The sequence below is a fragment of the Pan paniscus genome, chromosome 4 (genome assembly GCF_029289425.2).
Source record: "Pan paniscus chromosome 4, NHGRI_mPanPan1-v2.0_pri, whole genome shotgun sequence".
Classification (NCBI taxonomy): domain Eukaryota; kingdom Metazoa; phylum Chordata; class Mammalia; order Primates; family Hominidae; genus Pan; species Pan paniscus.
The window spans coordinates 19,864,409-19,889,732 of record NC_073253.2 but is presented as its reverse complement, the minus strand read 5'-3'; the positions used below and the strand labels follow the sequence as shown (position 1 = coordinate 19,889,732).

Sequence of the window (25,324 nt, the reverse complement as noted above, 5' to 3'; positions counted from 1 at the left end):
AAGGTGAATCAGAATTACTCCAGGTCTCAAGAACTAGCAACCCAAGCACAAAGTAGCCTGCTTTGTCCAAAAACCCCAAGTTCTAAACTTTGTATAACGTAGTCCCAGATTGATGGACCTCCCAAGCACCCAGCAGAAGCAAGTACAAATTATTTCTGTAGAAAGGCACCTTAATTCTAGGCCTCAAATTATTCCTACAAATAATTTTCAAGTACACACAATTGGGTAAACAAAGAAACAAAGCCACCAAGAATGAAAATCAGTAGGAATAACGAACAAGACTCACAGACGTCAAACAAGTCTATGGGTCTTGCAGACTTCAGATGTTGGAATTATTAGTCGTGGTAAGTGTTCAAAACATTAGCTATTACCATTGTGTTTACCAACTAGAGAAGTGAACTATGAGAGGATATATTAACCACAGAAGTTAATAGAAGAATAGACTCCTGAAAATATCTGGATGCTACAAACTAAAATATAGTATATAATCCTTCATAGAGTGTCAGTGACTTCATATTTATAATTACATTTTTGTATATTAGCAGTGTTCTAGTTCTTACTGCCTTATCTTTAACTTGATTTTAAATAAAATTATATTTTGGGATTCAAAAACACATAGCTAATGATTACTATATGGCAGTGTTACATTACTTTATCACATATCATTAACATAATCTGCATGTGTTCAAAGAGATCTTCATACTTCTTTGTAGCTCCCACTTCTTTGTACTTCTTTGTACCTCCCACAACATCTAGAACAGTGCAACCATACATGGAGAAAACTCAGTCTAGTATTCGTTGAATGACTAATGGAAAATTTAGTTAATAACAGAACTTTCTTCATTGTATAAATTATCTTGCAGAAGAATAATGCCATAGTTTAAAATTATCATATTTACCATATCACAAGTTATTTTATCTTTTTGCTAGAATTTGAAACATTACTTTACCTTTGCATTTCGTTGAACATACTGTGCAACAACTCGAGACAACAGAGACCAAAGAGCAGGGTCACCAGGGTTGCTAAAGGAATCAAAAGTAGCAGGCTTAGGGACAAGTTACTTTAACCACAAAATGTACAAGCAACCAACAATTTATTAAGTTTAAAACCTTTCTTAATATCTAAAACAAGTTCATATTAATTGCGCATGTTTGGTTGAAAGTATTTTTAGAAAACATACTTTATATCACCTATATACACCAACAGTCTTTATGAAAAGAAGAAGAAAAAAATCAACAATGGATGATTATAAAGTCATGAGATAATTAAGAAAAGTTAAGGAAATTTAACACACTGTGTTCAAACACAAAGAGATTAAAAATTATAGGATAAGTAATACTGCATGGCAGGAAGATGACTACTAATAAAAATGACATAAGGAATAAGCTTTATATTAAAATAACTAAAAAAAACCCCAGCAAAGATTGTTAATAAAAATGAACTCTAAAAGGAAAAGAGACTACAGACATGACACTTCACTGCTAAAAATAAAACATAATAATTAACCACTGCTACTAATGACAGCTTCCTTTTATTAAACTTTTGAAGAAATTAATGAATCTTTAAATGGCTGAAAATTACTAAAACCATCAATCTAGACAGTACCAGACAACGGACTAAGAATATTACAAACTTGGGAATTAAGAGCTTTAATAGTAAAACAAAGTTTGGGCCTTAACCTGACTAAGGGCCAAATTTATCAATTGAATTAAAAAAACACAATCCTTATAGGTAAAATAATATATACAGTCAGTTACCTGGTCCTGTGTAAAATTTCATAAAAGCAGGGTTTGGTTTTCAAATGTATATTCTTACCTTATTTTATAGTATTAATAAAGTCCAAATGTCAAATGCAACCATATCAAGTATAATTAGGTTCCAAGTTCACAAATACAGAATTTACCTGTGAACAGCTTTAGATACTTGTTTTTGCACAGCCACACTGTGGCCTTGGAGTGCATAAATCGCTGATGTAAGAAGGCACCTCTGATAATTACTGTCTTTGTGTTTGATGTGCTTCAGTAACTCATTAAGTGCTGCTTTTGACAATGTAGCATCCTGCATTGCCAACCCTAGAGCACACAGGGCTTGAAGGCTTTCTGTGGTTGGTTCCTTTAAGATAGAGCTGTAAAGATATTTTTAAATTACCCATTAGTTAGTCTTTTTTTTTTTTTTTTTTTTTTTTTTTTAAGACGGAGTCTCGCTCTGTCGCCCAGGCTGGAGTGCAGTGGCACCATCTCGGCTCACTGCAAGCTCCGCCTCCCAGGTTCACGCCATTCTCCTGCCTCAGCCTCCCGAGTAGCTGGGACTACAGGCGCCCGCCATCACGCCCGGCTAAATTTTTGTATTTTTAGTAGAGACGGGGTTTCACCATGTTAGCTAGGATGGTCTCGATCTCCTGACCTCGTGATCCGCTCATCTCGGCCTCCCAAAGTGCTGGGATTACAGGCGTGAGCCACCGCGCCCGGCCTATGACTAGAGTAGTCTTTATCTGTAACTATTAAAACATTATTTAGTATAAAAAGCAATTTACATAAAGAGTCACCAAACTAAACTCAACTTTAAGATTAATATAAAAGCAAATTTCTTGGTGGTTAAGAGATAGCAATTTCCCTGACTGAAGCAGTTAAAAGCATCAATGACTTTTCACAGACCAACAAAAGCCAAACTTATTTTCTGGTCATTACATCTAAGTGATATGGTTTGGACCTGTGTCTTCGCCCAAATTCCATGTTGAATTGTAATCCCCAGTGTTGGCGGTGGGTCTAGTGGGAGGTGATTGGATCATGAGGCAGAGTTCTCATGAATGGTTTAGCACCACCTCCATTTGGTACTGTATAGTGAATTCTCACGTGATCTGGTTGTTTAAAAGTGTGCAGCACTTTTCTCTTCCTCCTGCTCTGGCCATGTAAAACATGCCTGCTTCCCCTTCACTTCCTGTAATGATTGTAAGTTTCCTGAGGCGGCCCCAGAAGCAATGCTGCCATACTTCCTGTACAGCCTGCAGAACCTTGAGCCAATTTAACCCCTTTTCTCTGTAAATTACCCAGTCTCAGGTATTTCTTATAGCAGTGTGAGAACTAATACACTAAGTTTTAGAAACAAATATAAATTAGCTTCTTTGAGTTTCAGTTCCAGGTAAGTAATTAGCACAATTTTGCTAAAATGTTGAGTTCCAATAAAATCTTAGAAGGTATAAATAATAAAAAAAACTCTTCAATTAAAATGTTTTTTATCTTTCTGATAAAGATTTGTCCTATTTGCTCTATGGTATTGAAACCAGCACTTTACATAATAAGTACAAATTGTCTCTATATCCACTATACTCCAAACGAGTATTTTTATAATTTAAGGATAATTTACATTTTATAGGTAAACATCTAGCATTTTTTTTCCTCTTTCAACTATAAAATCTGACTTAGCCTTATGGAGGAAAATTCATTAATGTTTAGGAATCCCAGTTAATTTAAATAAAGAAAATCTTACCTCTCCACTAACAACCAAACTTATAAGAATTATTATGAATTTTATACTGTAATAAAAATAAAGGAATTTTTTTAAAAACTTTTTTTTTTTTTACTTAAGTGGTTTTATTTTATGTGCAAATAATGAACAGATGTTGTACCCATAAATTCTACTTTCCAAAAACAGGAGCTTTTTAAAAGAAAACCACATAATAACTTTTAAAAGGCTGGGATTCCTCTGCTTCTAGATCTTTGCTAGGCTAGAAAAATAAAGTTTGTTGTACCAGGAATCACAAGTTAGAACTGAGTATTCTCCAAAGCGGAAATTCTAGAGTGTAGTATCACTCGAGGCAAAGACTATTTGGTTTTCATCCCTAAATTCCTAGCAGAAGGGTTAAACCAGGTCAAAACAGTCCAGCATAATTAGGCTTCATCAAACAATGTCATTATGCTCTTCTAAGATGCAAATAAACCAAAACAGGAAATACTAAAATCAAAATAATATCTGACACTGTCATACAAATCGTTAGTTCCTTGTTGTATCTCCCCTTCTATAACATTAATAAAGGGAATATTTTACTCAAAGAACATTTTATTTTATACATCACTAACCATGAATTTTTGCCATTAGTTATTACACAAATGCTGCCTAGTGCCATTATCCAAACGGCATAACCATTTTACGTCCACAATTCACTTCTATAGTTATAAGTAGAATTTTCATTATTTACATAAGTACATCTATCGGTGAAGATTTAACACTGAGATGCAATCTAACATCCGTAATATCTGATGTTTTGTAGATGGCAATGTAGGAAAGATATATTTTAATCACTTTTCATTTAAATGACCCTATATAACAAATTAATAATTTAGCAGGTCTAAGTTTTAAACAATGCTCACTGAAATATAACAAATATTTATAACATTATAAAATGTCACATATCTACCATTACGTCTTTGGACTATTTTTGGAAGGGGGAAATTAAAAGTTTTGTACTTCATTTTGACAAACAGGTATCAAATCATGAATTTTCTGAGGCAGTTCTGAAGTAAACAGCTTACTTAAAGTATCTATAGTAACTCTTTTTACAATAAGAGTTAATACACATGTGTCCAAATATGGAAGTATGTCAGTCAGTGTCATGTCTAGCAAATAACCACATGGCTAATGGGTACAACTAAAAAAGCCAAAAAGCAGATAGTAAAATATAAATTTCAATATTGATGACAAAAAAAAGAAATTCTACTTTGTGCCTTGCTTAAAGGAAAAAAAATCTACCTACTTTAATACTTACTAATAAACAAAATCTAAATTATGACTGAAATGACTACATTCTAGTATTAAGCAAACACGTGCTGAATGCTCAATATCTGTATGTTGTCTTTTACCATGTTCTAAGGATTTTACACATGGTTACTTATTATCACAGTCTATAAAGTTGGTAACCAGACTTTTTTCCCATAATGAACTTAATCCTATTCCCCTTAAATCAGTGTCTAGTACACTGCTCAGTTCACAACATATGAATGCCAAACAACAGCAATATAGACTAAGGAACTGAACTTTTTCATAGAATGAAAATCAAACAAAATAATGCCAATGGGTAGAGGTGGAAGCAGTTGGTAGTGTCAAGTTTGGGTGAAGACAGGCAGAAAATCAAAAACAAAGAAAGAAACATAAAAAACAAAAAACCTAGGCTTGGATCCAACAACATAAAACATCGGGGTAAAGGTTTTCCTTCACATAGGAGAAGGGGAAAAAAAGAAAAACAAGATTGTATATATATATATTTTTCCCCACTTTCATTTCCTGTCTTAAGCAATAACCAAAGACTAATCTAATGACTCTAATATGGGGTTACTTTTGCCCTTGATAACTGCAGTAATCATGAGTATCTATGATTCTTGTCACCAAGCCATTTGCAAATTTAAGTTCTTGGAACATGTTATATATAAGGATAGATACATGTTAAAATGATATAGCCATGTAAAGTGACAGGATTTTCTTTTAAATGGGTTGGTTTTTCCTAACCAGCAAAGAGGAAGAAAAAAATTGCTTATTTATTAGACAAGGAAATGACTGTAATGGCACAGGATAGGACAAAGGCATTACATCAAATAAACAAATGTAAAGTTTATCCTATAGAACTGGTTCTCAACCAGTACAATCTAACCATCTCCATCCCCCCACCTTTGGAGATGGGGTAGTTACAGAGGCAATTTTTTTGATGTCACAATGACTGAGGAGTGCTAATATTAGCACTTAGTGGGTGGGAGGCAAGGATATAAGCTTTTTGCAATGGGAGGATATCTCTGTACCATGAAGATTGGTATCACTCAAAAATGCCAATAAAACACTCACTGAGGCCACTGTTTAACAGCATACATTAATCACTACTGCTTGTGAAGGAATTCAGGTCACTTTTCAAAAAACTAATCTTCAGTGAAGTTAAAAAGTATTATATAAGTAACCACAAATAACACAGGTCGTTATTTTATTAACCTACTCCAAAAACACAGAAATAGTTTTAAGTTTTGTTACACATTTTTAAAAAGATTTACCTTTAAATGAACCTTTTAACAGGTTATCTTGAAAAGGAAAGAAGAAAATATCTCTTTGGGAATCCAAGAAGCCAAAAGACAAGGCTTCATTACAACTATCTTCATTAAAATTTTAAGATACTAATTATCAGGTGATCAGTTTCTCTTTTAAAAAAACAAATAATATGCAACAGAGTAATGGACAGTTTCGAAGAATGCAATAGATCAAGGGATAAGAATTAAATCACAATCTGTAGCTCTACCTGTGACTATCAATTCGGAACCAGGTGGGCCCAATCCCTTTTGTTCACCCAAAAGTTCCTAAAACATGAAGAACTTACATTGCTCCAATTCTCAACCCAAATATCTAAGTATCTGGTCATGTTAAGTGTTGATGTCAACTATACATACCATTTAAATAGCAATGTCTTGGCTACATCCATTTTTCCTTGTTTATATTCAGTTATTGCCAGAGCTGTCAAGATATGGGCTTTGTCTTGCTCTGATTCAACAATAGACAAGGCTCTCTCATAGGCTGTTACATAGAAGTGAAAACAAACAAAACAATATAAAAGCCATCCTGATTGATGAAGCATGGGATTTTTCCTTTCCAAATTTTTCAGAAAGGTCTAAATACAATTATATCTTTGTATTCTCCTGTTCTCAAGCAGATAGAATAAGAATTTATAATAATCTAACTTGTTTTCACTGTTCCAAGGTGATTCTGAGGTATCATTAGGATTATTATGTGACAATCCCTAACTTCTACGTTCGGAATCTATATGGGGATCTAGGTCACAGTCTTTAAGAGCCAACTTGGGTCAGAAGCAGAGGCCTGCAGCCACTGAGATATCACCAAAACTTCCACGTGCAGCCCAGCAACTCCATCAAGCAGTAGATATTTCAACGCTCTATACACATGTGGGCTAAGCCCATATATGTGAAAATGCATCATATAACATATTTGGAGAAATCAAAATCTATTACTAACAATGGTTGAGGTTTTCATTTATCAGAAATTAACATCTAAGCAGTGTAGAGTAGTAAACATTTGTTTTCAAATGCTAAGTCACATTATTTGCCATAAGTGATCTTGGGCCCCAGTTTCCTCATCTGTATAATGAATACTCAGCTCATAACACTACTATAAAGACTATTCATCATAATAACATTCTAAATGAGGTAACAGATAAAAAAGTGCCTAGTATCGCTGCTTACTCCTAGTCAGATTTTAATAAACATTGCAACCCCCACCCATCTCATTATTACATCTTTCTGTATGTATGCTCATCATGATTAAACTCGACTCTAAATGTGTCCTTAGCTTTAGAGCAATATACTTACCTTTGCTGCTCTCTTTATAAAGCCCCTTCATGAATAAAGCCAATGCAAAACCTATGATGTCTTCTAACTCTTCAAGGGGTGTTGACTTAAAAGCCTGGATAGCTTTATCATATTCACCAATGGAACTAAGAAGTAAAGCACAACTTACTTTTAATATCAAAAGTAATTCTGGTGTGTATCATCAAAATACTGAGATATAATTACACTAAGTTGGGCCGGACGTGGTGGCTCACATCTGTAATCCCAGCACTTTGGGAGGCCCAGGCGGGGGGTGGGGGGAGGGGGTGGATCACAAGGTCAGGAGCTCGAGACCAGCCTGGCCAACATGGTGAAACCCCGTCTCTACTAAAAATACAAAAATTAGCCCGACGTGGTGGCACATGCCAATAATCCTAGCTGTTCAGGAGGCTGAGGCAGGAGAATTGTTTGAACCCAGGAGGCAGAGGTTGTAGTGAGCCGAGATTGTGCCACTGCACTCCAGCCTGGGCAAGACAGAACAAGACTGGTCTCAAAAAAAAAAATTTACACTAAGTTTCTTTTGATAATTTCATGTGTACTTCCTTTTTTATAGTGGTCTACTGAATTACGAAGTGTCTCTTTTTTTTTTTTTAACAAGCTTTAATTAAAATCCCAAATTATAAAAATAATTTCAAGTTGACTTTAATACGGATCTCTAATTTTTTTAAGCTGAATACTTAATTAAATATTACCCTATGAGTATGATTCTAGCATCTTTGCCAAGCTTAACAAGTCATAAAATGCCTAGTCAGAATCAAACCTATCTTTTGTGTAAACTCTTTATCTGCGCATTTTTTTTTTCTTTTTTGGAGGGCATACAGATACACTAAAATTCCACAAACAACATATTATTCTTCTTTGTGTTTAAGGGAGAGGAGGCCGGGCACAGTGGCTCACACCTGTAATCCCAGCACTTTGGGAGGCCAAGACAGGGGCATCACTTGAGGTCAGGAGTTCAAGACCAGCCTGGCCAACATGATGAAACCCCGTCTCTAATAAAAAAAAAATACAAAAATTACCCGGGCATGGTGGTGGGTGCCTGTAATTCCAGCTACTGGAGAGGCTGAGGCAGGAGCATCACTTGAACCCGGGAGGCGGAGGTTGCAATGAGCTGAGATTGCATCACTGCACTCCAGCCTGGGCGACAAGAGAGAAACTTCATCTTAAAAACAAAAGAGGGAGGAAAATATAAACTGTAATATATACTAAAGTGCAATACTTATTAATAACAGAAAAATGACTTGTTTTTGCCTAAAGATAAAAGGAACTTGTATAAGCTCAACTGCCATCATCTGAAGAGAAACACTATATCTTTGAGATTCTTCTTTCTGGTATCCATCACTATAACCTGAATCTGTTTTTATTTTTAATGTGTTGTGGAAATCTTTTTATAAAATCTTTTTAATCTTGGAGGATATGAATGGGGGCTAAAAATATAGGCAACCTTCACTTCTAAATAAGTTTTATAAAGGTGAAAGGAATTATAAAATCAATACTCAAATTTTGATAAAGGAAAGAGGACTACCTTAGATTGTTTTTGGATACATACATATATATTAAAAGTATTTCTTTAAATGAACACTATCTTCTAAGATGTGCGTGCTTTTGTGTAGAAAATAATGGAACTACAGAAGGGAATGTGGGTGCTTCAACAAATCTATCTGAAATTTTTTTGGAAAAAGTAACCTGAAGGCCGGGCACGGTGGCTCACGCCTGTAATTCCAGCACCTTGGGAGGCCAAGGTGGGCGAATCACGAGGTCAGGAGTTCGAGACCAGCCTGGCCAACACAGTGAAACTCCGTCTCTACTAAAAATGCAAAAAATTAGCTGGGCGTGGTGGTGGGCACCTGTAATTCCAGCTACTCGGGAGGCTGAGGCAGGAGAATCTCTTGAACCCCGGAGGTGGAGGTTGCAGTGAGCCAAGATCGCGCCACTGCACTCCAGCTTGGGCAACAGCGCGAGACTCCATCCCAAAAAAAAAAAAAAAAAAAAAGAAAAAGTAACCTGAAGCAAGCTGACAGAATTTTAAGATATAATTTGATTGGTGACTTTTCATTAAATGATTCTATTACTTACTGCATGTTTGCACATTTCATACATTTCATAATAAAAGTAAACTTAAAAAAAATCTGTTTTCAGTGGAAGGTATATATTTTCTTCTAAAATACTTACATTAGTACTTAGATTATATAAAACATCAAAACTAAAAAGAACAGATACTTTATTCTATACAATATCTGTCCTCTGCTTCAACAAAATCTTGGAACTGACAGCTCTATCAACTTTTAAGTATTTTTTTCAACTTTTAAATTTAACAGTTTAAAATAATTGAAAGGAGAGGCAGTCAGAACAGTTCAATTTTCCAATTTTGGATATAATTCAGGTACACAATTATAAAAGAAAATAACTGGCTACCTAAGGTCTGCCAGGTAGCTCCTTAAAAGATGTAGCACTAATCCTAAGACATCAAAGTATAGTTCTAACAGTGTTTTTCAAACTGTACCATTCAACTTTAGGGCAGCTCTAGGATGCTGCCTTAACTTGAATCAAAAACCTTCCTCCTGCAATACGTCTATTCTCTGGTCCTAGTTCTACCCTCTAAAACAATTGGTTAATCTTTCTTTCTTTTATTCTTTTTTAGAGTTAGAAGTCTCTGAAAAACTGAGGAAAGATATAGAGCTCCTTCCCCATCCCCAAAAGGTACCCACACAACAATTTTTGTGTACTATTTCAAAGGGGTTACTGGACCCCTAATGTCCCTCCCCGGTTTAATAATATATAGCAAATCAGAATAAATCTAATTCCTCTTCCAATTAACGAGGCTTCTACTGTTAGAGACAGTCACTACCTCTCTTCCAAATGTTCTCATCTCCAGTCAACAAACCATGAGTTCTAACTCTACTCCACGTAAAGCACACTGGGGTTGGTTACCATTATAGGTATAGGAAACTGTTAACAGAGCCTGTTTCTATGGAAATTATGTATCCTACATGTACCAGTATTCTAGGAACTAGTCAGCATATCACCAGTCCCATAGCTTTCACCAGAAAAATACAATCAATTGACAAAATTAACGGAGAAAAAATACGCTTACCATAACAATCTGCCGTAATTTCTTATTGCAACATTGTAAGTATCTTGGTCTTCTGCAGTCTGTAACAACAAAATTGCCCTTAAAAAAAAAAAGGTATTTTAATTTATCTCTGTGCAATAGCATTCTGTTACCTTCCTCTTTAGCTGAATCCACAGATTTTTGTTCATTTAATTCTACTAATTCTTTGGTGCTAGTTACAATAGCTTATTCATATTTTATTAAGTTGGTACCACAAAAGCACTTATATATATTTAGATTTTAGACTTTCAGGAAAATAACATCTAAATAACCTCTTAGTAAGTGAAATCATTTATGACATTTGAGTTCTAAATATTCCAAAAATCTAAATATAGGAAATGACTATGTCACAGTTTAAAGTTTTGACATATTTGGAGTTTATAGAAAACACCCTTGAAACTATTTATATATTAGTAGTTTGAGTTAGGAAGCCAGGAAATTGAATGCTTTCATGTGCCCTTGCTTGTACATACAGAAAAATATTTAAAGAAAAGTAAGTTGAGGGAAGGGGACTAGTCACTAGAAGTCCCTCAAGGATTGGAATAAATAACCTGCTGACAACGTGTATTTCCTTCTCATGCTCAGTTCCCTATGGGCAGGCAGGGAAATGTCTTAACGACTAAAAAGAGTTGGATATTTAACAAGATTTTTGGTTTTTATTTTCTTTCCCATTTAAAGACGACTGGCTAGGGAGAAATAGCCAAGAAAGATTTTTTATCTCCCTGATGTTGCATGAAAAACAAGAATTTGCTAGAGAAGCCTAAAGACAGTATTATAGAGATGAAAAACTATACCCTTATTTAGATTTATGCCTAATTTGTGGCTTCAACCATCAGACAGTTGTTTAAAGCAGAAAACAGCAGTGATGATCAGTCAAGAAAGTGGTACATACACCCAAGTGACTGTGGAGATGCCATTTTAAGCCTAAGGTGTAACCAATGTTAGATTCACAATATCTGCAATAATAACGATATGTACCAAAAAAAAAAAAAAATAGCAAACACCCTAGCTGCCTAGTTTTCTCTGTTTAAAAATCTTGCTCACTATTGCAGTCTGTCATATTTATACAGTTTACTGGTAAGTTTGTTGGCTTTGAAAGAAGCAAAATAGTGGTTTTTCATATACATTTATTTTCATATACTTCTTTCCATACACACCTGGAAAAATAACTTCTTGATTACACAGGCTCCAGTACCATCTAGTGATTACTCCTTTGAACTATGGAGAGATCCATAAAAGCATATGGCAAAGCATTCAGGACACCTCAATTATTTTTTACCTGACAAGGCTTCTTGTAAATATTTATTTAGATTTAGGGCAATAATGTGCCTCAGAGATTAGGCAACCAGGTCTTTTTACTTTTCATCTAGTAGTTGGTCATGAGATCAATAGTTATTTTCTTATCACCTATCCATTAATTTACATAGAAATTTATGTAGATTTCATTTCCTACCACTCTCCAGCTGGTCATTCCATTGTAGCACACTGGCTTTCTTATTTTGTAAACATGCCAAATCCACTCCTCCACTTCTCCACTTCTCTTGCTGTTCCTTCTGCCTAGAATGGTTCTGCCTAGAATGGTCCTGCCTAGATAAACAAGTGGCTTGTGGCCTCAGTTCACTGAAGTCAGGCCTCAACTGCCTCCTTAGTAAATCTATCCATTCTTAAACTCACCTGAAATGTCACTTCCTGCCCTGCATTCTCTGGCCCTTTTCCCTACTTTAATTTTCTTTCTTAGCAATTACTATCATCACAGATGTTTATTAGCTTATCATGTCTCTTCAGCCACAGAACACATGCTCCATGAGAACAGGGCCTTTGTCTTTTTTAATTTACTGCAAAATAGCCAGTGCTAAGAACGCTGCTTGGCACGCAGTAGTCAAAAAATATTTATTAAATGAATAAATAAATACATAGTAGATATTAAAGTCATTCAAACAAACACATCACAATGTTCTCATTTCTTGTCTCATTGAACACATGTTCAAATCTAATAAAGCTAGACAAGTTCTTAAAAGACAGACTTTTCTAAAAACCTGAGATTTTTGTTTTGTTTCTTCTTTCTTTTCTATTGATTTCTCTCTCTCAATTTCTCCACCCCACCTCCTTAAGATGAGCAACAAAAACCAAAATATAGCTGAAAATTTGGGAACACATCTTTTCATCTTCTAAGATGTAATAATAGTATACAATGAAACATCAGGAAAGGAGTGAAAACAATTATTTAGTACCTTTTTCCCGAGAATGAAACTAACATTTGAAAAGATAACCGATAAACAATGATAACATTGCAATTGATGTAGAACTTTGTTCCTTAGTTCAGCTAAAACCGGGTCCTTGTCACACAACCAGGAAAAGTTAGGCACGCAGACACACTGAAGGGTGAGGGGAATGGATTTATTGGGTGAAAAGGAAAAAAGAAAAAAAACCTCTCAGCAAAGCGAGAGGGGTTCCTGCTAACAGGCCCACATCTCACAGATTGATTCCAGGCCACGCACCCAAGAACTGAAGAGGCCAGGCTCCTCCCCACCTGCAAATGGCGTGAACTTCCCCTGGCTTCACCCGGTTCTCCCAACGCACAGGCCAGTCAGAGAGTCTCCAGGAACCCTTCCCCTCATCTTCCTCCTGCATCTATCACAATTAAATGTAGTTTACCTTTGGTATGCATTTGCTGCTTCCTTTTTCAGTTGTAGATGTTCGTTTAAGTAACCCAACATTGTGAAAGCTGGGGCATAATTCTGAATTCTTTCTAGAAAATAAGAAATATCTTCATTTTAAATATGCCTACTGATGGTATTAACAAAATATTCGTTTTATTTTTTCAGTATCTTAAATATCAGATTACCTCTTGAGATCACTCACACTGTTAAGAATAGTGGCCTGATTTTATCTTGAATATAATATGTCAGTAAAAACTTTATTAACTCTAATTACTGAATAATGTTTAATAGTTATATTTGATTTTTAGTTGTATTTTAGAATTTAAACATTTTTATGCCCAAAGGTATAATAACTTGAAATTATAGTTCTTGTTAAAACCAGTCATGAGATTTATAAAGATATTCAGTTCTTTGGCTAATTACTTAAGCCTTCCTGTGATTAAATTTAGCAATAATTTCTCTTGGCGGTTCTGTTCCAACATGTATGTATTTAAAAAAAATAAAGTCAGTATTGTACACTAGAAACAGAAGGTAAGTTTGGTACTTTCGGTGCAGTATTTTGAAATTTTAATGTCAAAAAACATAATGTATCTGAAACCACCATTTCAAAATTATAACTCAGACAGTGACAGAAATCCAACCTAACTCCATCTTGCTTCTAACCTCCACGCTGTCCTCATTCATTCCTGGGCGCAGGCTAAACTAACTTTGGGAGGAACTTGGTTTATAGTTTGAAACAAAGATGACAACAGCCCTTTCCCAAAACAAACCCCCTTCTTGCCTAGCGACTAGACCTGCCTTTGCAGGACTACTGAATTAGTCAAAAGATTAATTATGGTTTAGGAGTCATACAGCTGGAGGCTACAAGATTCTGATCCTCCCCAAATTGCTCCTGGGGATAATATCACTATTCAGAGCCTGCACTTGATGGATCAGCTGGCATCACCCAGATTGATAAACTGGCTCATCTGATCTTGTGGCCCCCACCCAGGAACTGACTGCGCAAGAAGACAGCTTCAACTCCCTATGATTTCATCTCCGACCCAACTAATCAGCACTCCCTACTCACTGCCTGCCCACCACCATCCACCAAATTATTCTTAAAAATGCTGATCCCCAAATGCTTGTTCGGGGAGACTGATTTCGGTAATAATAAAACTCTAGTCCTCCACACAGCCGGCTCTGCGTGAATTACTCTTTTTCTATTGCAATTCCCCTGTCTTGATATATTGGCTCTGTCTAGGCAGTGGGAAAAGTGAACCCATTGGGTGATTACCTATCTATGAAGGTAAAATGTAGAAAAAGAAACGTATCTGATCTAATGTACTTAAAAGTAGTAGTGGAAAGTAAGCCTTCAAATCCTTTAGATTATTTAACAAAGTACACTGTAACCATATCTTTTGTGATTGTTAGGTTCTAAGATCAACAACTAAGGTTAAAATCAAATAGTCAAAGTTATTCTTGAAAAATCCTTAAAGTCACAAAAGAAAGAGTCAACAAAATTGAGTCATAATAAGCATGAGGGCCAGGTACAGTGGCTCACGCCTGTAATCCCAGCACTTTGGGAGGCCGAGGCGGGTGGATCACCAGGTCAGGAGATTGAGACCATCCTGGCTAATACGGTGAAACCCCACCTCTATTAAAAATACAAAAAATTAGCCGGGCGTGGTGGCACGCACCTGTAATGCCTACCTGCTAATCGGAAGGCTAAGGCAAGAGAATGGCTTGAACCTGGGAGGTGAAGTTGCAGTGAGCCGAGATTGCGCCACTGCACTCTAGCCTGGGTGACAGAGCGAGACTCCGTCTCAAAAAATAAATAAATAAATACAAAATAAGCATAAGGAGATCCATGCCTTCACATGCCACACCCACCCTAAGGCAAACCCCCCCTAAGTGCTGACGTTTGTAAATTAATTGCCTAGTCTAGTGCCTCAGGCTAAATGCATGCAGAGTGCCACAATCCCCACAATATCTACAGTGTGGCATTTTCTCTCCTGTTTTTCACTATTTATCTGATTCTTTATATTATTTGACTGCCAATATTTACTGTTTTCAGTATTCTTGCTTAAACTCCTTGCTTCTTTATTAGCATTTTGTCAAAAGTTAATGAAACTAACATTTCTTGAGCATCTAGGATATGCCAGGCACCCTGCATAACATTTTGTACAAATCATCTTGTTTAAACACTAAGCAATAAATACTTTCCTGTTGAGAATTTTGGTAGCATGCCCAAGGTTTCAGTCAAGGCTACTAAGTGGTGGAGCAGAGATTAAAACCCAATGGTAGTTTTATTTAAAAAGACGGAATTATTACAACAGATGGTTAATAAAATTTCACCACTCTGTCAACTTCCTAAACCTAAATGTTATCTTCCCAATATCTTCAAGAAAAATTAGGTGTTAAGTGGGGAAGCTAAAGGCACTGGGTTTGGCACTTCATTTATATTATCTCATCTAGTTCTCACAACTCTACAATCCAGGTATTGTTATATCCACTATCCAGGGAGTAAACAGAAGTTAAGGGTGGTAAAACACTTGGCCTAAGACTGCAGAGAAAGTTAAAGGCAAAGCGAGAACAGCAGCAACTGTTCTAGTGTATAGTGTATAGTGTATAGTGCAGAGTGTACTAAAGCCTAATACACTCTCCACTATAACAAGGAAATTACTTTTTTCTTGCATCATTAGGTAACAATTTTTATCTTTCTTCAAAAGCCTTTATTAAAGTTTACAAAGTAAAGACTGCTTCGCTGTGGCAAAAAGAAGGCAAATTCATGTCTTAAAGAACACCAATATTTAATTTGAAATGAATTAATTTTTAAAATTATTTAAATTATTTCAATAGTTACTCAAATATTTTGCTATTATATAACAGGTACCTTACCTACATATTTATTCAAAATAACTTGTGCTGCTGGAATAGCATTCATCTGGAGGATGTTGTACTGGTACAGCTCTGTTTCTCTGTTGCTTTTATCTTGCAATGTTGTGCAGACCCAATACGCATAACCTAATGCTCCTTCGGTCTTTAAAAAAGCCAACGTTAAGCAGACATAGGATAATAAATGTGTCAATTAAAATTATAATAAGAAGTAAAACAATGCACTTCAATACAATAAATATCACATCTCAATGTTCTTTAAGTCAATTGTTAAAAGTACCTTTAAATGAAGGGTCACTATGATAAAACACAGCAAAGAACATATTGAAATTATTTGCTCCAATCCTAACGAGAAGAATCAAATGGGATAAAATGCAGAAAACAGAGCCTTGCCTGATGGGCTGGCTTTCCCTTCCTCAGCACCATTGCCAAAGGTCAGACCAAAAAAAAAAAAAATGAATTCTAAAACATTTTCATAAATAATCTAGAAATGTCTACCATGCCTACTCCTTATCTCATGTCTATCTTTTTCCTAGAGTCTCAGTTTCTATTCTATTAATATATGACTGCTACTATATCTATTAAATCTCAACGTCATTTCTTCACCAGCTCTTGAAAGTTGTAGAAAAAAGAAAAACGGTAGTTCTTTAATTCAAGACAACTAATCTGTTTCTAAGAAATAATAAAGAATAAAAACAACTGATGTCATTAACATCTAATACCACTATCTATTCATTTTCTTTTTCCGTTTCTTAGAGACAGAATCTTGCTCTGTTGCCCAGGCTGGAGTGCAATGGCATGATCATAGCTCACTGTATCCTGAAACTCCAGGACTCAATCCTCCTGCCTCAGCCTCCTGAGTAGCTAGGACTACAGGTATATGCCATCATACCTAGCTAATTTTTAATTTTTTTTTTAAGAGACGGGGTCTTGCTATATTGTCCAGGCTGGCCTCAAGCAATCCTCCTGCCTTGGCATCCCAAATCACTGGGATTACAGGCATAAGCCACTATGCCTAGCCCAATATCTATTCATTCCCTTAACAAGGATAACACTTTTCTCATTAATGAATCCTCAAGAAGAATGTTCAGATTCTTACATGCATATTTAGTTCTGTAGTGTGCCTGAAAAGATCCATGGTGTCATAACTTCCAACTGCCTCAGCAATAAGAGCCTATAAAAGGAAAAAAACAGACTCTTAATGTGTTTAAAAGGCAGTAACAATAATAATACAAAATGAAACTGTCTAGAAGAACCAAAGGTTTACTAGCTGAGCTTAAAAGCAAAGTTAACCTAAGTTTTTCACTTATATTGTTATTATTTTAACTAAATCTTCCAGTTACCTGCTAAAATAAATTATTTTTAAAACCAAAAATACTTTTAAAATAAAAATTAAAAAGTGATTCTGATAATCATCTAAGATCTACTGAGCTACAGCAGTACTACGCGAAGTGAGGTCCCTTGGACCAGCCTCATAATCATCACTTGGGAGCAGTTAGAATGCAAATTCTTGGACTCCCTGGGTTCAATGGCTGACACAGAGGCTAGTATAGTAACGCCACTGCCCCCAGATGCTACCACAGTGAATGGGAACAGGAGTTTGCCTTTCTAGCTCTGCTTGCTTCACCAATTAACTAGAATTAGGCCCAAGAGTCTAAAATACAACAAAAGATCTCTAAACCCTGATTAATAATTTTCTGATAAGCAACTGACTGCTTACTAATTCATTATAATTTCTCAACCAGGCAAGAACTTCGAGGCCACTCAGTCTAATCCCCTTCTTTTTCAGGTAAGAAAATTAAAATCCAGAAAAGTGATATGCTAAGGTAAAAAAAGAAAAAAAAATCAGTAGGTAACAGACTCAGACTAGTAACAAAGTATCCTGATTCCTATTTGGCAGTACAAAAATCTGAATTTGGGGGAGGAAAGAATACTCATAAACAAGTGACAAACCAAATATGAAGATTTTACAGAAACATAATATTCAAAATGATCTTTGTAAATGTGCATTTTCTTTGTAATGTGAGTTAAACAATAGAGTTCTGGGTTTATTTTTTAGGCACAGTAATATCAGACTGGTAAGTGTTCAAAGGCCCCCCAAGTCAGAGTTAAATCCTTACAAGCTACGTGGCCTTAGGAATGACACTTAGGAGCTCTGAGTTTCTATTTCCACAACTATAAAGAGAGTATAACATCAACCATATCTCAAAGAATTGATGATTGATAGATTAACTGAAATAGTGTATACAAAGAGCTAAGCACAGTGACTGGCACAAAGTAAGCCCTCAAATGCTATCCGTTACCATTATTATCACTGTTATGCATATTAGTCAGTTATTGATATCAACAAGCTTATTAGTAACTATATGTTATATTTCTTACTTGTCCAATCCAGCACATTAAATAAGATGGATCAAGGGATTGGGCCATTTTGAAAGCTTCATGAGCTTGCTAGGAAAAAAAGGCAAAAAATATTACAGCAAGTCATTTTATAAACTTATTAAACCGCTTATGTTTAAAAAGCATAAAATAAGTCAAACCTCTCATCATAAATATGTATGAACATAAAATTTCACTATTTAAGCATAATTAGCAATGCTTAAAGCAGTGTTTTAACTACACAGTTCTAGAACACTCCTGGGTGCAACAGATTTCTCCCCAGGTTAGGAGTTCTGAACCCTAGCAAAAAAGGGTTCTACCTTGTCATCTGCAGAACTTTTAACCAACCAATCATCCATCCATTAGATAGCCATAGGTTTGAAGGCAATGATTAAATAAGGCTATCTATTCCCCTTTCTTTTAGCTTAACTGGGAGGATAAGAACTCACAACCAATGAAGTCCTAACCAATGAAGTGCTAGAGATGTATATACCTGCTACTAGAGAAGGAGTGATCAACAACTTAATTCTGCATTAAGCAATCAGGAAACTTCAAAAATATCTAATTTGGACACATTAACTTGGATGCTTTTTTTCTGCTACAAAAAATAACTTTTTATTACATACTACTTTATACTATTTTCTCAACAATCTATGGATGGCAAGAAACAGTCTTATTTTTCCTATTTTTAAAAAGTAAGCTCATGGGCAAAAACTATCCCATGCTACAATAAAACCACATCCATAGCTTATTAAGACATTGTTTTATTTAAATTAAAAAAAGTTCACGTATTTTAAAATCCAAATTAATATTTTCTTCAATCTATTTACAATTTTCTAAATCCAGTCTTTTTTGCAGGGACTTAATGTATCCTTGAGAATATTGAGAAAGCTTTTTGGGATGAGATTCAATATACCGGCTGAAACACAAAACAGTTCAGACATGGTATTACCTACAGATTTATGGAAACTTTCCAAACATGACCTATAAACATACTCCCAGTCACTTTAGTTCTAATTGCCTAAGGTATAATTGCTCAAGTATGACAAATTACACTTGCTATTTAAAGAGATTAATATCTACTAAAGCCAAAATGTAAAGCATCCAAGAAAGGTTAAATTTAAGCTGCTAGAGAGTACTAACTGTCTCCCTTGTGCTCATCCACTCCACCTCCAACACTATCTACATAGGACTTCTCTTACATGTGTACAGATTTTAAAAAATGCTGAATTGATCCAGAATCGAACTGTTTTAATCTCTAAATGAAAAACCAACATAATCACAAAACCAGAAGTTTCTTGAAGGTCATAAAAAGGAAAATAAATCTTATACATTAATTATTTGACATAAATTGAATATCATCAATTAACTAGCATACTGGAGAGCATACTGGCTAGATAACGATGTGCAAAAACATTTCTCCACAAGGAGCTGAGCTATTGAGGAGACAATAACATAGAAAACATTCTTTGTTTTAAATATGACAGACAGGCAACATATTTACCTCAATATTTTCATTTGTGAGGTATAACACTCCCAAGTTGGTCCATGCAACAGCATTCTAAAAAACATAACATTTTTTTTCTTAAAATAGGCCCCTTGTCTAGTTGAAAGTCTCAGAAAATTAGTAATACTAAATTTTGAAGTTCTTTTTCATAGACACATAGAATACTCACAATTTGTTCTGACTGGATTGATTTGATGAAACAGTGCTGAGCAAGGGCATAATTTCCAATACCTGAAAAATACAAAACTTGATGAAACTGAACTTTGTTTGAAATACACAATCTTCTAAAAATATTGAAGTGTTACTCAATTCTCACCACTGTAACATGCAACCACACCAAGAGCATTCCAGTATAAGTGATTACTACTGTCGAGTCTCACTGCTTTTTTCAGACACTGAAAAGAAGTTAAATTAGATTAATTTTTATTTCTTGGAATAGCAGCATGTATATCAAGATATATGTGGTTTTATGTGAAAACACTATTTACTTCATCCAAAACAACTTCAAGAAAAGCATTATGTTTTTGAAAAAGTTTATAAAAAATTTATTTATACCATACATGTAAAGATTTCTCCAGCAACTCCTTAAAATCATTCATGTTGCTGCCTGTTTCTGCTAGATGTTGTGCTTGGCGATAATAATTAATTCCAAGGTCACACCATGTATTAGATGTAGACATCAGTTTTAATGCACGACCATAACACCTATGGGAATATAAAAGTGAATGTTTTTTGTTACAATGCCTTAATTCAATTCAAATGTTATTAACTGGCAATCTTTGCAAATTACCTTCCTCCAAGGTGGAGGAGCTCATTTTTCTTTAATACTTGTTTTCCTTCTTTCTGACCTAGAAGGACTCCTAAAACATGAACATTCACTTTAGATGGTGAGACAGCATACAGACAGGTACAAGCATCCCCAGCTAGCTTCCAGAGGCAGGACACATCAGCTCGATGCTGTAGAGCACTAAAAAAAGAAACATTGTGATTCTTACAAATTATTTATAAAAAGCATGAAGTTTATCTCCCTGATTATTACTTAAAACAGAAAAACTGTACATTAAGCACTTTACTAGCCTCCTCCTAACTGAATTATATCATATCACCTCGCTAATAGGAAGGGAAGAAGAAAAGGAGAAAGGGAAGGAGGAAGGGATTACTTTAAGTGCCAGAAATTTTGTGGACACTTTTTTTTGTTACTCTTCACCATTTTTATTAGAAGTAGCAGCAATCACGCAAATAAATAAATAAGTTTTCCAGGACCAATTTCCTTTTAATATTAAAATGTTAAAACTATGCTTTTTGTGTTTAAGCAATGACCAAGGCAGTAAAGTTCGTAACTCTCTTACAACTGACAATTGTAAACTCAGGTTTTTGCTTTTAGATCTTCTCTCATGCTGTGTAGTTTTGACTACATCCCCACAAAGCTCATGAGTTGGGAACTCAATCTCCAGGGCAACAATGTTGAGAAGTAGGACCTTTAAGAGGTGATGATGTCACGAGGGCTCTGCCTCCCTAAATGGATTAATACTGTTATTGTAGGAATGGGTTAGTTGTCACAGGAGTCAGCTCCTGATAAAAGGGTAGGTTCAGTCCCACTTTTTTTCTCTTGCATTCTGCCCTTCTGCCATAGGATGACCCTCACCAAGATGCCAGCACCATGCTCCTGGACTTATCAGCCTCCAGAACCAAGTCAAATAAACTTCTGTTCTTTGTAAATTAACCAGTCCATGGTATTCTGTTACGGCAGCAAAAAATTGATGCAGACACCTCAAATAAAATATACCAAATATATTTGGTAAGACCTGAAAGATTTTTGTAAATTTTATGTTTTAATTGGCATAACTATATATATTCATGAGGGACAGAGATGTTTTGATACATGTAATGTATTGTGATCAGATCAGGGTAATTAGCATATTAATCATCTCAAACATTTATAATTTCTTTGTGTTAGGAATGTTCACTATCCTCCTTCTAGCTATTTGAAACTATATATTATTGTTAACTACAGTCATCCTACAATGCTATAGAACACTAGAACTTATTCCTCCTATCTAGCTGTAATTTTGTGTCCTTTAACAAGTATTACCCATATATCCTTTCCCCCTACCCTTCCCAGCTTCTAGTATCCTCTGTTCTACTTTTTACTTCTATGAGATCAATTTTTTTTTAGCTTCCACATATGAGTAAGCACATATGGTGGTTAACTTTCTGTTCCTGGCTTATTTCACTTAACATAATGTCCTCCAGTTCTATCCAAATTGCCTTAAATGATAGCATTTCATCCTTTTTTATGGCTGAATAGTATTCCACTGCATATAAATACCACATTTTCTTTATCCATTTATCTGTTGTTGAATATCTAGGTTGATTCCATATCTCGACTATTGTGAATAGTGCTGCAATAAACATGAGGGTACAGATGTCTCTTTGATATAATGATTTTCTTTCCTTTGGATAAGTTCCCAGTAGTGGGGTTGCTGGATCATACGGTAGTTCTATTTGCAGTTTTTTGAGAAAACTCCATACTGTTCTCCACAGTGGCTACACTAGTTTGCATTCCCATAAACCATATAAGAGTTCCCTCTTCTCCACATCCTTACCAGCCTTTATTTTTTGTCTTTTGAATAACAGACATCCTAACTGGGGTGACATGATACCTTACTGTGGTTTTGATTTGCATTTTCCTGATGATTGGTGATGTTGAACATTAATATCCTGAGACCAAAAAAAGCCAAAAATCTAAACGTAAAAATCTGAAGAACTACATTTACCGAAACAAGAGCAGACTGAATGAACAAGCTCAAAAAGCAAAGAGAAATATTAATTATGGTGACAGAGGGCAATTCCTTTTAGAATGAGAAAAACTTCAGCTATACATTTTTCTTCATTTTTCTCTTCTCGAGATCTTATAAATAAAACATGGCAATTTCACTTAAGCCAAGTCTCAATAATCAGCTATCACAAGCTGCTATGTTACTGGCAGATGGAAAGGCAGATGGAACATTTTTCATAGCCTTTTCTACTCATGGAGTCCAGCCAAAAATAATTTTCCAATGTCTTCCTAAGAAATAATATTAATTATTGTGGTCATGACTAAAAGCCCACTGAGAATCTGAAGGAAGGGCAATATGATTTGGAGTTCCTTTGCCTAAATATCTTAGCAAAATTTCTAAAATTGACAGCAAAAAATGAGGAGAGGAAAAAAGTGAAACAGGCGATTTTAAGAGCCTAAATTCTTATTTTGAGTTCAATAAAAATAAAATATCTATAAATTGAAGTAACTTATATCACCCTTACACAATAATTGTGATAGTATTAATGTCTTGTAAGTCTGGAAGTAAATATACATTTGGAGATTATAATTGTTTTATATGCCACCTTCTAATGGGTTATGTTACATGTTATCCAGAATAACATTTCCTAGGCTCAGAGAGGCAGTATTTATAGCTAAGGTACTGTCACCCAAAGGTTCACATTTACTCTTAAATAGCAGTTCACATAAAGCATGCCCTTTACACAGTAACCTTCTCTTTAGAAAGAACTACATTATGTGAGACTTGAAAAGTAGCAATAAAATTCAGTGAGATAAAAAAGGGTTAGGTTTTCTTTTCATATTTGGTTCATATGAAAAGCAATTCTGGAACAACCAATAAATACAAAACAGAGGAGAAACCAAGCAGGAAAAGAGGGGAAGTAGAAGAAAGATGTTTAAGACTTACAAAAAATTCAAATGTACATCTAACTTGTGGACTTTTGGAAGTCATCTACCACAGATAACACTTTTTCTGACCTAACCAATGAATTCACAGTTCTATAAAATGCCAAATCTACTCAAAATTTTCTGATTCCTTTCTTGTTATTAGACACATCACTTTTTTCCTTCACAGTTTCTCCTCAGGAGCAATCAGATTGTCATTTCCCCTTACCTTCAAGAACTACTAATAATCCTACAATTGGCTCTTACCACTGAATGTATAGCATATTGAGCACCTGAAGCCCTATTTCCCAATTGGTTCCAATTAAAGATACTCATTTCCAGGCCTACTGAAAGAGAACACTAACACATGGTGTCAGAGCTGCTGTTCCACTAGCAGACTGCTCCTTCCTTCCTATTCTTTCCTATGCATCTAGGATGCCAGCCACTACTAAGAGCAGAAGAAATTATATCTGTTTCCCCAAGTGCAAAATTAATACAACATGTATGTTATAGAATTGGCTTGTCTGTTATTCTTTATGTTTGACATTCTGAGTAATTGCTATATCTAGCAGAATACATAAAATGATCTTCTAAATTTGGCTTCATTTTAATATTACAAAAATAAACAATAAATAATAAGAATAATACGAACCAAGTAAAATATTCCAGTGCTTTTTCTATGTAGTCTACGGCTTTTCCATCAAGATAATCAACTAGAGCTGCTTTTGCCATCATAAGATGGCATTCACCCAAACCTAAAATCAGGTAAGTTTGTCACTGTTATTAAAACACATAAAACAAACACTTAAAATGAACTTCAAATAAAGTTATTGGTGTTATTTTAAAGCACTTTCCAGAAAATAAAACTTAATGGTGTGTTATAAAATTATCTTAAAGCATGATCCTACATTCACTCAATAAGAAATTCAAATGGAAGAATTCTGTTGGAGTAAACATGCACTAGAAGTTATAAAAAAGTTATCTACAGAACCCAAGAATTTCCTTGACTTTGGGCAAGTTACTTACCTGCTAAAACTTTGGCTACAAAAAATGTGGATATTATCTATATGTTACTCTCCATCATATTACTACTTATTAACTATTGTGAAACAAGATATGATCTTTTTATATTAAAATCTGTATAGCAAGCTATATACTATAAGAATTAAACGAAATAGTGATTACCTAAAGTGCCTAGTAAAGATTTCTTAAATGTGAGTTCTCCTTCTCTTGAGGAAAGAGTTTTACAAAATTAAAAAAAAAAGTTTCAAGCCCTAAGTTATATGTCATTTACAATATACTATTTATGTGCTCACTTCAGCAGCACATATACCAAAACTGGAATGATAAAAAGAAGATTAGCATGGCTACTGAGCAAGGATGACACAAAAATTCATAAAGCATTCCTTAAAAAAAACAAACAGAAAAAAAAAACCAGTTTCTTTAAAAAGGAGAAAGAAGGAAATGGAGGAGAGTAAGCATATATAATGAGCTCCCAGCTTTTTTAATACAATCATTACAAATGTAGGTTATATATGGATGGTGGTATTTTATATTACCAAAAATAACTTAGATAACTACAAAACAATGCAAGTTGTCTCTGAAGTTTAAAAAAAATTTAATGAGCTTGTATAACTTACAAAGTAATTAAAGGTATTAAGATATTCTGGAGACATGATGAATTAATTATCAAAATGTAAGAGTAGGGAAACATG

At 34.9% G+C, this 25,324-nt stretch overlaps 1 protein-coding gene and 1 non-coding gene across 3 annotated transcripts in view; one reads left to right on the top strand and one right to left on the bottom strand.

Moving 5' to 3' along the window:
* Positions 1–25,324, bottom strand: part of SKIC3 (SKI3 subunit of superkiller complex) — a 97,829-nt gene that overhangs the window by 32,244 nt on the left and 40,261 nt on the right. For both annotated transcript variants that reach the window (XM_003822763.5, XM_063604380.1), the window contains 15 exons: positions 24,262–24,364; positions 20,697–20,873; positions 20,467–20,611; positions 20,223–20,301; positions 20,076–20,137; positions 19,904–19,960; positions 18,403–18,471; positions 17,120–17,194; positions 16,024–16,165; positions 13,139–13,232; positions 10,466–10,543; positions 7,354–7,478; positions 6,421–6,544; positions 1,905–2,126; positions 951–1,023 (listed from right to left, as the gene is read on the bottom strand). In XM_003822763.5, the coding sequence (XP_003822811.3) occupies positions 951–1,023; positions 1,905–2,126; positions 6,421–6,544; positions 7,354–7,478; positions 10,466–10,543; positions 13,139–13,232; positions 16,024–16,165; positions 17,120–17,194; positions 18,403–18,471; positions 19,904–19,960; positions 20,076–20,137; positions 20,223–20,301; positions 20,467–20,611; positions 20,697–20,873; positions 24,262–24,364 (1,625 nt within the window). The remainder of the gene's footprint in view (positions 1–950; positions 1,024–1,904; positions 2,127–6,420; positions 6,545–7,353; positions 7,479–10,465; positions 10,544–13,138; positions 13,233–16,023; positions 16,166–17,119; positions 17,195–18,402; positions 18,472–19,903; positions 19,961–20,075; positions 20,138–20,222; positions 20,302–20,466; positions 20,612–20,696; positions 20,874–24,261; positions 24,365–25,324) is intronic.
* LOC112439915 (U6 spliceosomal RNA) lies at positions 24,918–25,024 on the top strand. The gene has a single exon (XR_003028139.1). It is a non-coding gene; the product is annotated as a U6 spliceosomal RNA (small nuclear RNA).